Source organism: Budorcas taxicolor, chromosome 8, assembly GCF_023091745.1.
Source record: "Budorcas taxicolor isolate Tak-1 chromosome 8, Takin1.1, whole genome shotgun sequence".
Taxonomy (NCBI): Eukaryota; Metazoa; Chordata; class Mammalia; order Artiodactyla; family Bovidae; genus Budorcas; species Budorcas taxicolor.
Window position 1 is genome coordinate 108,777,087 of NC_068917.1, and position 14,788 is coordinate 108,791,874.

The 14,788-nt window shown below is 39.6% G+C and overlaps 1 protein-coding gene across 1 annotated transcript in view; it reads left to right on the forward strand.

Annotated features, from left to right (window-relative positions):
- PAPPA (pappalysin 1) overlaps positions 1-14,788 on the forward strand; it is a 256,271-nt gene that overhangs the window by 103,453 nt on the left and 138,030 nt on the right. The window contains exon 8 of the mRNA XM_052645172.1: positions 11,716-11,844. Within this exon, the coding sequence (XP_052501132.1) occupies positions 11,716-11,844 (129 nt within the window). The remainder of the gene's footprint in view (positions 1-11,715; positions 11,845-14,788) is intronic.

Here is a 14,788-nt window from a genome sequence, read left to right on the forward strand (position 1 = left end):
TTTTTCCATGAACACTGAAGATGAAATGGACTTCCCTGGTGGCTCAGCTGGTAAAGAATCTGCCTGCAATGCAGGAGACCCTGGTTCCATTCTTGGGTTGGGAACGTCTGCTGGAGAAGGGACAGGCTACCTGCTGCAGTATTCTTGGGCTTCCTTTGTGTTCAGCTGGTAAAGAATCCTCCTGCAATGTGGGAGACCTGGGTTCAGTCCCTGGGTTGGGAAGATCCCCTGGAGAAGGGAAAGGCTACCCACTCCAGTATCCTGGCCTAAAGCATTCCGTGGACAGTATAGTCCATGGGGGTGCAAAGAGTTGGACACGACTAACTTTTACTTCACTTCAAAAATGAAATAGTATTGACGTATTTGTGCACTTACATTCATAGAAAATTGTGTGTGTGTGTGATAATACATAAAAAGATATGTGAAGGGTGCTGACCAGAAGGCTCTTCTTTTAAAACATTGTTTATTTGATCACTAATGTTTTTCCCCTCGGGTGGGCACTGCCCTGGGTCCTCGTCGCTGCAGGCAGACTTTCTCTAGTCGCGGCAAGCAGAGGCCCCCCTCTGGTTGCAGTGCTCGGGCTTCCCACTGTGGTGGCCTCCCTGGTTGCAGAGCGTGGGTGCCTGGGCGTGCCTGGATTCAGTAGGTGTGGCACACAGGCTTAGTCGCCCTGTAGCAGGTGGGGTCTTTCCGGACCAAGGATGGAACCCATGTCCCCTGCATTGGCAGGCGGATTCTTAGCTCCTAGACCACCAGAGAAGTCTGGAGTATTCTTGATAGCTGCTTCAATGTGATGGAATTTGATATAATTTTACTTTATTTTAATTATTTTATATAGTGCTTTAATTTGTTAAAGCAAGCATGGGTGATCTTTAAGGTTAGAAAAAAAAATAAAGCAATTGTGATAATGTTACTATCCCTTCTTAATTAAAACAAAAGTCAGCTCTCACTCTAGCAATATGCTAGTGCTTAAGCTATTTGTTCTGTAACTCTACGTAAGCAATAAAATCTACGTTAGTTTGAGCTGTAGCTTCCTAAAAGACTCTAGAACTACAAGAGGAGCTTGTCTGCTCTTCAGATATTTGCAGTGGTCTATACTGGATTGGTCATTAATGCACTGCTCACTAGTGTATACTTATCCAAGGAGTCCTCTCAATATCATGGGAACGTCAAGGGTTCTAGAGTCAAATGGCATGATTTAAATTCTGCTTTCTAATTATTATCTCCCTGACCTTGGGCAGATCACTGAACTACACTCAACCCCAACTGAACAGGGCAGATGATTTCTGTCTTTCAGGTATATATTAGTCATTGTATATGAAAATGTGGACTAGCAAACTAAAAATATTTCTAGTACAAACATCTCTCCAGTCATTTGAGATAAAATACAACCGATGTAACTAGCACCCTTCAAAATGCATGACAAATCAGATAAGTATTAGCCACAATAAAATAGAACTGAGAACTAGACAGGTTAGCTCTGAATCTAGTTTTATTGATGTAGTTTGGACAAGGGAGAGCCTGCAGTTTGGCAAGTGAGTGGACTGACTATTCTCACTTATTCCAGGAGAGGAGATTTGGCCCTGAATCTCTGAAAAGGGGGAAATTGTATCTGAGGGCTTCAAAATGAAGTTAGGACTTCTGAAAGTTACATGCTTAATGAAAGGGTGTATTTGGGGGAAAATACCTATGTTTATGTCGTATATCTCACAAAGATTTGAGATTTGGGTTTACATTGCTCATTATGGTCTGGGAATGCCTGAACTGAAAAAACTAACTGGAAGCAAAATGAAAAAGATGAGTTCTAGATGAATAATGTTTCAAGGCTACCTAGAAATTATCCTCTGAGAGGGAATGTAGACTTGACCTTGGGAAACACATGATTCCCCACGGATTAAAACCCCATGAACATGAGTTGACACGTCAAAATTTAAAAAACACAAAAAACATAAAAACTTAAGAATATGGGTCAGAAATCAACATCAGTTTTTATTAAATTTTGACATTGATAATAAGTGTGTGCATTCATATTTTTGTGTAACCAGGAGAAAGAAATAGTAAGAAGGTATAATCTGTAAAAATTAGATGGACTAACTAGGGGTAAAGAGTAAAAATAAAGAGATCAGGAATATCTAAAGGAAGGAAAGAAAGGGAGGAAATAAATAAGCAAGGAAAAAGGATGGTGGATGGAAAGCATAACAAGATGGGATAAATTAATTAATAGTCACCACACTAATCAGATTAAAGTCAACTATGAAGATGTAGATTCTCATGTTGGATTTAATTGAATATAAATTCACTGAAAGGTGAAAGGTAAAAGAATGGAAAATATTTGCCAGGAAAAAAATAACCAAAACACACTAATATTAATATCAAGCAAAAGAAATATTAAGACAAAAAAATTTTTTTTCTAAGATATAGTGATTACCATAGAATGATAAATGGAAGTTATATAATGGTTTTGCGCTTGTATACACCAAATAACATGCCCTGAAACTATATAAATTGACTATGACATATTTGGAAAAAAAAGGCAATAAATCCAGTCTTATTATAATATTTTAACATACTTTCTCAATAATTAACAGACTAAGCAAAAAAAAAAAAAAAGTAGAATAATAAATCTAGTTGACTTTGAACAACACACACAAAAAAGTGTTTCATCTGACAAAACTATATAGAGCCCTGCTGCTGAATTACGTATAAATGTTTTCTTCTAGAATGCATAGAACATTTTTTTTAATTTATTATGTCCCAGGACACAAAATGACAACAGGAAGTATCAAAGAATAAGCGCCACATCGAACAGTATTTCTTTCCACAACACAGCACGTAAATATCTAAGCCAGTAAACAAGCAGGCAAGCAAATAAACGCAGAGGGTTACCACGTCTCTTTGATCAGTTAAGTGCATGATCCAAACAGCGAGAAATCCATCGATACTGTGGGTGCTTAGTCGCTCAGTCGTGTCTGGCTCTTTACGACCCCGTGGAGTGCAGCCCACCAGGCTCCTCTGTCCCTGGGGGTTCTCCAAGCAAGAATACTGGTGTGGGTTGCCATGCCCTCCTCCAGGGAAATCTTCTCAGCCCAGGGATCAAACCCAGGTCTCTCTCACTGCTGGCAGGTTCTTTACCCTCTGAGCCACAAGGGAAGCCCCAAATTACCGGAGTGAGTAGCCTATCCCTTCTCCTGGGGAACTTCTCAACCCAGGAATCAAACTGGGGTCTCCTGCATTGCAGGTGGATTCTTTACCAGCTGAGCTACCCCGGAAGCCCATGTAAGATACTAGCAGACCAAATATATCCATGTCTTAAAACCTACAAACTCAAACAAATACATATACATTGCATCAAGTGGATTTTCCCAGGATAAAAATGAGATGTTAAAGTTATATGATCTATGAATGTAATTCACAAGACCAGCATATGAAAATATTTTTTAAATACAATTGTCTTACTAGATGCAGAATTTTAAAACTCTTAATAAAATCAAGTCCCTTCATGATAAAAAACAAAACCAGTAACACCATTGGTCCTGCCTGACCCAGCTAGGCAAATAAATATCAACAAAATTTCTGAGGACTGAAAAGGGAGAAACTAGACTATCATGACCCTCGTCTATAAAAGACTGCATAGAAAAATTAATAAGAATCAACAAATTAGTGGAACGAATAAAAACAGCTTATGAGGACTGATGAATAGAATATCAATCTATAAATTATTTTTGTCAGCTCTAAGATATGAAGATACAAATATAGATATACATGCAAATATGTTTATATGTGTGGATGGGTAGATAGATTAAAGCTACCATTTACTATAGCACTGACATCATAAAATGCTTAGAGTTAGGAATATATCCCTAATAAAAAGTCATCACAGTTTTTATGAAGAAAGCTTTAAAAATTTTACTGAAATCATAAAATGAGACCTAAATAAATACAAACTATATAGTTAAATGGGAGGATACAATGTCATAAAGAAGTATTTTATCCTCAAATGCATCTATAAATTCAATGAAATTGGAATTAAAATCCCAACAGGCATTTCAGAAAATGAAACTAAAAATTCACTTGAAAGAGTAAAAGGGTCTTTTGATGGAGAAAACCAAAGTATAAAATGGACTTGTAGATAAATCAAGACTTTTCTAAAACTATGGAAACTAAGACAAACTGCTATTGATAATAGGAAAAAAATAAACTAATGAAACAAGACAAACGCCCCCTCCCCCCAAAAAGAAAGCTTATCTAAGTTCTGAATGATATATGGCAAAAGAATGTGTCACAATTCAGTAGTGAAAGGATTAAGTTTTACATAAATAATGTCAGACAAATGATTCATCTCTAGTTGGGGGGAAACAATCCTTATCACCATCGTTTTAAAAACTGTTTGTAGTTGATTGAAGCCATACATGTAAAAATTAAAACTTAAAACTATTGGAAGAAAATAGGGGAGACTACTTACTTGCGTTTGTGAATGAATACCTTGGAGTACAGAAACGTTTATTTAACAAGCTATGCAAAGATCAAATCATGAAGGAAATGATTAAAAATTTTTATTCAACAAAACAACCTAAACAGAATAAAAAAAAAAATTGCAAAGAATCAGTATCCAGTATCTGTAAATGCATGGCATATCAATAAAGAGAAAAGAACCCGATTTAAAATAGGCCAGAGTGATGAACAACCGGTCAACACAGGTAGAAACATGGTGTCAACAAACACCTGAAATGATACTCAGGCTTGTTAGTAATCAGGGAAAAGCAAAGTAGAATAATACCACCAGGGAAGCCCCTAAAGCATTAGTCTCTCAGTCATTTCTGACTCTTTGTGACCCCATGGACTACAGCCCACCAGGCTCCTCTGTCCATGGGATTCTCCAGGCAAGAGTACTGGAATGTGTTGCCATTTCCTTCTCCAGGGAATCTTTCTGACCCAGAGATTGAAACCACCTCTCCTGCATTGCAGGGAGATTCTTTACCATCTGAGCCACCAGGGAAGCCCAAATATCATTTAATACCCATCAAATTAGCTACAAAGTTACATGTTTGGTAGAACCTAGTGCTGCCAGGGACCTGGAACAATGGAAAATCTATTGGTAGGTGTGTTAATCGGTACACTTTTGGAGAGTAATTTAGCAATATCTAACTGAATAAAGTTGAAGATGCAATTATCTTCAGCCTAGCAATACCACTTTGGATGTATTTCCTGCAGACACTCATGTTTTATGTGCAAAGGAACGTGAACATGTATGTTTAAAGCAATGTTATTGGAAATAACAACTAAAAAGATTACCAACGATGATAGTAATAATGACAGAGATATAATCTGGGTGCCTATCAGGAAAAGAATGATCAAAGGAAGTATATTACTGCATTGATCTATATGGTCAATATGTGTGATCTCAAAAACAATGCTGGGTTTAAAAAAAAAACAGCTACACAATAATAAATGTAGTAATGAAACACCTAGGAAGTTTAAAACATGCAGAGCAACACATAGGCACAAGAAATATAAAAATACTCCTGGGAAAGAGAAACGGTGGACTGAAAACAAAAAATACAAAACAGTATATTTTATTTCTTCCCTCCTCCCCCAAAAAGAGGAAGAAAACATGGTAAAATGCTTTAATTTGACAAATCTGGGTGGTAAGTCTAAGGGGATTTGTTATAATGTTCTTTGTATTTCTCTATATGATTAATACATTTTCTAATTAACACAATACTAATGGTATGTATAGTGTGCCTGGGCACATCATCTCAGGCTCCAAAAGTGTTTGTTTCCTTCTCTTCCCGTGGCTGGAAGCTGGTGTATGAAGCACCCAGGGATTACCCTCTTATCCTTAGCCCAAGGCAGCCCTGGAATACTTGGGCTCTTCCTGAGCCAGAGGCATCCTAGGTGGTCCCTGCCTACCGTGTCTCCCAGCTTAGTCAATCTGGGTGGCGGATTTAGAACTACCAGATCCTTCTCAGGGCAGAATTTTAAGTGCTGAGGCAGCTTCTAGCTTGTAGAAAAGCCTGTGGCAGGAAGATGCAGCACCACATTCCTCATTAAATTAGAGCTGCTTGTCACATTCTTCCCAGATTCCCATTTTGTAGATGAAGAGATGGATGAGCAGAGAGAAGGAATGGCTTGCCCATGATGGGTGAGCCATTCGTGGTGTTTAAGAGAATGTGTGTTTCTCCTGACTTATAGAACTTTCCAGCTGGTGTTTGTGTACAGACGCTACATGATTCGAAAACTTGATCTTTTCTCCTCTGCTGTCTTTTCTGGTTTGTAACAGCCAGCGTCCTCACCTCCAGAGAGCAGTGTCTTGGGATGGAATTAGTCAGATTTGCTTAAGTTCCTGTCCTGAGACAAAAGCAGTGTGACTAAAGGCAGGTAGCTTCACCTCTCTAGGTGTTTGTTCCCTCACCTAAAACCTTTTCATAGTAAATATTCAAGGGACTGCTGTTCTGCTTAAATGATGTTATTCATATGAAGTGCCAGGCATAGGGCCTGGCATGTGATAAATAGCCAACAAATGGAAACTACAATTGCTATAATTATTGCAGAAGTAGGGTAGCAAAAAAAGTATAATACAGTTCAGTTACACAGACTATAGAGAGAGAGTGTATGATAAATGAATGCTATGATATGGAAACAATAGGAGGTCAATAAGGAGGAGTCAAGGGGCTCAGAGAGAATTTCCTGGAGGAAGTCAAATGGGGTATTTTCATTGTGAAATGACGTTCCCCCACCCTCTTTCTCCCATTGTACTTTCGTAGTTCTCATTCTATCTTCACAGTGGCGTGGGACAAGAATCATACATCTTAATTAAAAGGCAGGAAAACAGACTGAGAGGAAGAAAGTGACTTGCTTGTAGATTTCAGAGGGGGGTTTAATTGACCTGTCATGATACTAATTGCACACCAACATTTTAAGAAATTGACATTTTTGCCAAAAGCTCGGTCATGGCGTGTTTAGATTCCTTGATAATATATATTTTCTTAAGACAGTGATTTTATAATCTATAACTAAATTTACTTTCAGGTTGTGCTCCAAATTTGATACACATCACCATCAATACATTTCTGAGGAAAAGTACTGAAAAGTCATACCGCTTAGAAATGTCAGTGTTTTTCTCTCTAATCGCCAGAGATACAAACCTAAGGCAGATGTGTCATTTGAGACATTTGTGAAACAATGATGGTTAAACATAAAAACATTAAAAAAAAAAAAAAGTCATACCAAGGATGCAAACCAAGCCACCCTTCAAAACCGGCCAAACAATCTCATCACATTTAAATACTGCCATTTAAACTTACTAGCCAAAAGCCTGAAATTAATCTGAGATGTGATGCATTAATGATTGAATTCTGGTGGAGGTTAAAAAACTGGCACTCAGAACTCTATGAGAGGAATCAGAAGTGATGAAACTAACTGTGTTTTGGATGAAGTGGTAAAATTTTAGTTTTAAACCAAGAGAAATAGGAAGTTTAAGGTGGAAGCATGTTCCCATCACTGCCCTACATGGGGAGGCTTTGAGCTGGAGAGTAGCTTTGGATCTAAGAATATTCTGATGGTGTTGGCGCGACTGGAAAGGGGAGATGCTCGAGGCAAGAGGGCGAGCCAGAGCTGTCAAGACTGGGATATAGGTGGTACCAAGGATGCACAGGGAAAGACATGGGAGCTCTTGGATGGGGGAAGTTGACAAGGCTTAGGGTCTGCCTGGATGTGGGAGACTCAGGAGGGGAAGGGGTTCCAGTGACAGCGTTAAGACTTTCCAGATGGTTTTCAGAGCAGCTGAAAGGAACAACCAGACATAAATGTCCCACGTTGGCTTTAGGCCAACCATGAAATAGGTCCTAACCTCCAGCAAAGCCTTCAGAAGCCATAGCCTGTCCTCAAAAAATTCTCTTCTACCTTAGGCTCTTGAGAAAAGAGCCCCAGTTTAGCATTCATTGTGACTTTAACTTGGAGAAAATATAGTTTTATCACAGGAATTCTTAGGTGGAAAAATACAGTCTTGTTCATAGTATTTCTGCCCTGATTTCCCTTCTCGTCCTTTTAATGAAGGGAAAGGCTTCGAATTTCCTATGTGAAATCTTGGGATAACACCCCCTGCTCCAGAGAGCCACTGTCAGGCTTCTGGGAGATAATCGTGCATGTGCTTGCACACACTGTTTGGAAGGAGGGTATTAAGGTTTCTCTACCAATCAGATACTTTCTGTGTACTGCCGGCAGGTAATAAGAAGGACAGGAGTGGAAGTTACTGGGGAATCGATTTTGCCCCAGGGTGAAGACAAACCTTCTGGGATCCAGGAATTTCTAAAGTTGAAACAGCCACCTAGAGAGAGAGAGCTGCATGCCCTGAGGCTGTTCTAGCCAAACATTGTGGCAGAAAAGAGACTTTCCATCGAACCATGACTCTCATGATAGATGACTATATTATTCATCTTCTTGAGTTTACCAAACCAAGTTTATATGTAGTTATCTGTCACTCCATTCCTTCTAGTAAAGAGAGCATCGCAAAACTCTCAATGGATGAGAATGTTGATAATTTAGCTTTAATAGTAACAGGTTAGCATTTGTTAACAAGTTATTGTTGGCTGGGCACATAGGTGCTTTATGTGTTCTTACATTCAACCTGTGGGAAGATGCTGTGAAACCAGGCTTCTGACTAATTTGAAATAGGCTCAGAGCACTGGAAGCAAGCAAGTGAGGAAGCCAGGATGGAAACTTGTGTTTGCTCACCTCAAAGTGGTGTTTACTGAGATGGAGGAGGAGGGAGAGGGGAGGAGGCCAGGCAAGGTGGGGGAGAAAACAGTCACAAATATTAGCAGAGCCCCTAAGTATCATCAGGCATAAATCATTTGGATGCACACCACAAATGAAAAACACAAGATAGAGATGTAATCTTCACAGTCTCACGCTTTTCCACCCAAGTGCTCCATCTGCTTCAGACAGTGACCATATGCCCCAGTAGCCTGGGAGGTAGCCTGTAGAAATTTTTTAAATGTTATTCCCTAATGGGCCATAATTGTTTAATATAAAGCACACCTCATATTTTTTATTTTTATTTCATTTATTTGACGGTGTCGAGTCCTAGTTGAGGCATGCCGGATCTCTGTTACATCACGTGGACCCTTCTGTTTGTAGCACATGCACTTTCCTGTTGTGCTGTGTGGGCTCTGAAGTGCACAGGCTCAGTAGTTGCTCTGCATGAACCTAGTTGCCCTGGGGCATGTGGGAGCTTAGTTCCCTGACCAGGGATCAAACCCACGTCCTTGGTATTGCAAGGTGGATTCTTAGCCACTGGACCTCCAGGAAGTCCCAGCCTCCATATTTTAAAGCAAAAATAATGTACAGTAGAGCACATGTCATCTTTATCTTGGGCCTTCATGCACCCCCGGGAAAGCCATTCTTTCCCCTCCCCCAATATTCCAGTTTCAGAAGCGCCATCTCAAAATGTATACATTCATTGGTCTAGAGGTGGTTCAAATATCCAATAAACTTTTATAAAAGCCTCTAATTATATCCACAAATTAGCATTCCAGAGGTTTACAAGGCAACCACTATTTGTATAGTTATACATATAATATCTCAAGATTTTTATGCATCTTGCCTGCTTAGCTTTCATTGAGAGAGTGCTGCTAGAATCTCCAGGGACTTCTGGTCTACCCTCAATATTCTTACCTGCTCCAGCAGTGCTAAAACAAGCCCTCTATTGGGTCGTAAGTCCAGCATTCTCAGAAGGGTCGTGTTCTTCGGGAGCCTTCTTCAGTGCTCATAAACTCTAGCTCATCATTGTGTTGAGAGTCAGGAGACTGTCTGTTGTCACTGCACCTGTTATCTTATTGGCCTTATCCAAACAGCCCCAGCCCGATCAGCAGCTGAAATAACAGATGGGCAGGAGGACTTGAGATTTTTTGACACCATCCTTTTGTTTATGAATCCCCCCTCACCCCAACTCTGGAATCTGATAGGAATTCTCTTCATTGCCATTTTGTACATTCTTTTTTCCTATGACACATTTTTATTATTAAAAAATAATTAATTGGTGCAGAGGGAGATGAAAGAGAAGAATAGTATTTCCCTTTGAAAATGGTCAAAAAGGAAATGGGGATGGTGATTTGGTCATGTGGATAAATATATCTTTGCCCTGGAAGATAATTGCCGGTATCCAGGTTCCTTCCATGGCAGGGAATTCAAGTAAGGAGCTGAGAAGAGATTAGAAAGGGAGGAAGGTGATCTGGTATAAGGCTGAGTGCCAGGAAAGTGGAACAGGCATTGCTCTGTGGGGTCTTGCGAGCAGAGGAGAAATGCGATCTAGGCAAACTGGAAATCTAGCAGGAACCAAAGCCTGGAATTTCAATTGCAGAACAAGATTTCCCGTTGCAAGGAGTGAAATTGTTCAAGCTGACCTGAGCTAGGAATTAGGGAGGCAGAGTGCAGGAAATAATTTACCGCCGTATGGTTGTAAGCAAGATGCTTAATCTCTTTATGCCTCAGACTCATCATCTGTAAAATAAACATGAAACTACTAGTATGCATCTAGTGGTGTTTTGATTCTCAAATGAGAAAACACACAGAAAGTGCTTAGCCCCAGGCTTGACATTCATTTAATAGCTGCTGCTATTATTATTATTTTAGTCAAGAGTGAGGAGCACAGGGCGGAGCAAGTGGCAGGGATAGTCGTTGGGTGTGAAACGTAAGGAAAGGGCTTGCTTGCTTCCTTATACGGGGTTTCCACTCAGATCTTAATATGAGGGCAATGATCAGACAGTGCCCACAGCCTGGCGTGGTGCTTTCCCACCTCTGTGCTTTTACTCATCCCATTTATTTTTCCTAGATGGCATTCTCCAAGACATCTTCGTTACGGGCCATATACCATCCAATTCTTATCCACCAGGGTTATTCTAACAATTAAATTGAAGATAAAAAGTGCTCAGTTGTTCAGTCATGTCCAACTCTTTGCGGGCCCATGGACTGTAGCCCGCCAGGCTCTTCTGCTGGTGGAATTTTCCAGGCAAGAATACTGGAGTGGTTGCTACTTTCTCCTCCAGCCAGGGACTGAACTCACCTCTCTTGTGTCTCCTGCATTGGCAGGCAGATTCTTTTCCACTAGCACCACCTGGTAATGCTCATGGTTGTATGTCAGTTGATGCTACATTTTAGGATAGCCCATCATAGGTGGGAAAGTGGCTTAATCACAGTAGACATGAAAAATTACTGGGTAACTAACTTCTGTGTGGATTCTAAAATGTGACGCAAATGAACATTTCACCCAAACAGAAACAGACTCACAGACATAGAGAACATTCTTGTGGTTGCCAAAGGAGAGTGGGATGAGGGAGGGAAGGATTGCAAACTTGGGATTATCAGATGCCAACTAGTATGTGTAGGATGAGTGAACAAGGTCCTACTGTACAGCCCAGGGAACTATATTCAATCTCCTGTAACAAACCATAATAGAAAAGAATATGAAAAAGAATGTTTATATGTGTAGAAAGGAGTCACTTTGGTATACAGCAGAAATTAGTATAACATTGTAAATCAACTATGCTTCAATAAAATTTATAAAAAACAAATAAAAATTGTTGAATAATTAAATATGCGAGTGGTATCAAAAACAAGCCAGACTAGTAGAAACGTACTCAAGGGGATCCATTTTGTCTGTCCCCAGCCTTATATCTGCATAGTTAGTAGTCTTCCTTATGTCTTTATGTTTTCCAGAGATGTACGTCTTGGCAGTAGGTACCAGTATTGGGTCATCGCTATTTCAGGAAGTGAAGAGAGTGAACCATCACCTGCTGCCATATACATCCATGGAAGCGGGTACTGTGGTGACGGCGTCATTCAGAGGTGAGTAGGTCTAGCTACAGACAGGCGGGGGTAATGCTAATTCGGCCAGAAGGTGGTCAGGGTGCTAAAGAGAAGAGCTTCTGGGCTACCCTTCAGGGTGTGAGCTGTGAGGGAGCCCCAGCAATCTGCAACTCGATTCATCTGCAAGTAGTTTGCAGGCCTCAGAAGAAAAGCAGTGACTCTTTTTTGAGTAAACACAGTTCTCAAATGTGTAATAATGTAAGATTTCCACAGAGCTACCATTCTGCACTGACTACCACTGTGCTTTTATTCCTAAGTATGTCCTGTGTGCTACAAAGATTCTATTAGTGTTTTCCACCTCAGTCCACATTCAGTTAATAGGACACAGGACCTACGTGAGAATACTTTTACATTCTTTGCTGGTTACCGTTTACATTTATTAAAACTGAAAGTTTATTTATTATTTCTATTGTGTTATATCAACAAGTTACAAAATGGGTCAGAGTCTCATAAAAACAGCAAAATATTTCAACTCTCTGGAATGTTGAAACCATAAATAGTAAACAGTCCTCTAGAGTGAACACTGAATATGACTCTAAGTATAGGAGGCGAATGAATCAGTAAGTGTAAAGATTCCACACGAGCAGCCAAAAGAAAGGAAAAGTGTGATTAGAAGATATAAAGCTGTGTGTCTAGAAAATGGATTTTATCGGATCATCAGTCCATTCATCCCCTGTCCACAGGGCAAGATGTTACGCAACTGAGAAAGTGGCGAGAAGCCATCAAGACTTTTGTATTGTTGAAAAAAAAAAAGGAAATCTGTGGGCTTTTTTTTCCCTCCAGAGTAAGCACAAAAATGTCTTGTCACTGAATTAAATAGTTTTGGCCCTAAAGATGAAAAAGAGACCAAGATTCATTCACAATTACACTCCTTACTGCTAAATCTGTATTCTTTATTGCAGTCACAGTTACAATCACACTATTGCTAAGGGACTTTAAAAACTATTGGCAGATTTAATAATAAACATTACATATGGAGATGACACTACATGCTATTGGCAAAATTCCTTCATTAAATGGCACCATTGGCTGTCACAAAGTATCTGTGCACCAGGGGATTGCAATCACTATTTCTGTAGGGGGAAGGGCACTACAAAGAGAATTTATGTCACTGATGTGCAGAACATGAGTCGATTCATAGGTATAGTTCATATAATGAAAGAAAAGGGCTCAATGGCTGTTTCATTGGTTTATCATTGACATTAGTGCTAGAGGTCAAGAGCAATTTAATTGGATGCTGATGATCTTGTGGTGTGTAATATACACTGGAAAGCTGCTATGGAATGAAAGGACCAGCTAGGCGCACAGCAAGGATAATGCAGGGATGCAGAGAAAGAATGTGTACATGAATACGCATTCGCACAGACACCCACTATTGGCCAGCAGTTTGCCTTCTGATCATGGCTTAGCACTGAAGGGAAAAGCAGATGTTGAGAATATGATCAGATGCCAGCCAGTGAGTTACATCTGCCCAACTTATTGTGCAAAAGGATAGCAGTATGTGCAAGACACTGCTCCCCTAAACACCCTGAAATAAACCAGCTGCTAGCAGCGGGTACTAAGTCAAGTTTTTGAAATATTCAATGACTTTTTTTTTTTTTTTTTACTGTTAACACTGATAAAGAGCAGTATTGCTTATTTGTGCAATTTCAAGTGATTTGCTGAAGTGATGTAGCTCCTGTGTGTGTGTGTGTGTGTATATATATATATTCACATCTTAAACATCCTGGATCTATAATTTCAAAGCTGAATTATCTAGATTTCGATATGGAGGGGGGTAATAAGGATTTTTAAGTGTTGAATTATGATGCAAACCACCTGATTGTCAAGAATTTGACTCCTCAAGCATACAAAATAAAACTCCTCACTTGTCAGAGATTGACATTGATGGTGTGCTATTGCATGCATTTAAGATCCTTATCCAAGTGCAACAATCCAACATGAAGATATGGTTTCAGGCATTTAATGTAACAAAAATGGGCAAAGGGAAGATACTCATTGTTTACTTCCACATGAAGACATTGACTTCTAGCTTTTGATACAGCTATTGTCTGATAGAACCCTGAGCAAGTGAACAGGATCATCTCCAGGGAAAGTGCTGCATCTTCTGTGGGTCCAAGATTAAGCTACATATCCAGAACATCCAGGAGACAGTCACGGTCATTGCCAACAACCCATAATTGTGACTTGGGATTTTTTAATTTAGCAAGAGGAATAAAAAAGAAACTCACTACATGTAGGATCTGGTCTACAATTCTGCCTATCCATTTTGGAATCAGATATAGATAGAGCTTCCTTGATGGCTCAGATGGTAAAGAATATTCCCACAGTCCAGGAGACCCGAGTTCAATCCCTGGGTTGGGAAGATCCCTTGGAATAGGAAATGGCAACCCATTTACTATTCTTGCTTGGAGAATCCCTGGACAGAGGAGTCTAGCAGGCTACAGTCCATGGGATCTCAAAGAGTCAGACAGGACTGAATGACTAACACTTTGACTTTCCATAGATACATTGATAAAACACCGCAAGCAATATTATCACTGACCTAAAACTGCTAGTAGTAGTAGTAATTTAAATATCATTCTGAGCAAAGTTTTTTAGTATTTTATACCTAGGGTTAATAACCTTCATAGACATCAAATAGGTATTGAATTACCTGCAGGTACCAAATAGTTGTTGACATAGTTGGAAGAAAACTGAATGCGACTTACGGATGATTTACCTAAGCAAAAAAATAAAATAAACTTTGAGAGTAAGAAGGGCTGTCATCTTCGCTAATTGGATTTTTCTATGGGATGATGCATGCTAATTTGCTGTATATATGCAAAGGAATTTACGAAGAAATACAGAATAGACTCAACACTCAGTGAGGCCCCTGATGAATAAAAGCCCTGGATGACTACTATGATAATTATAAGTATTT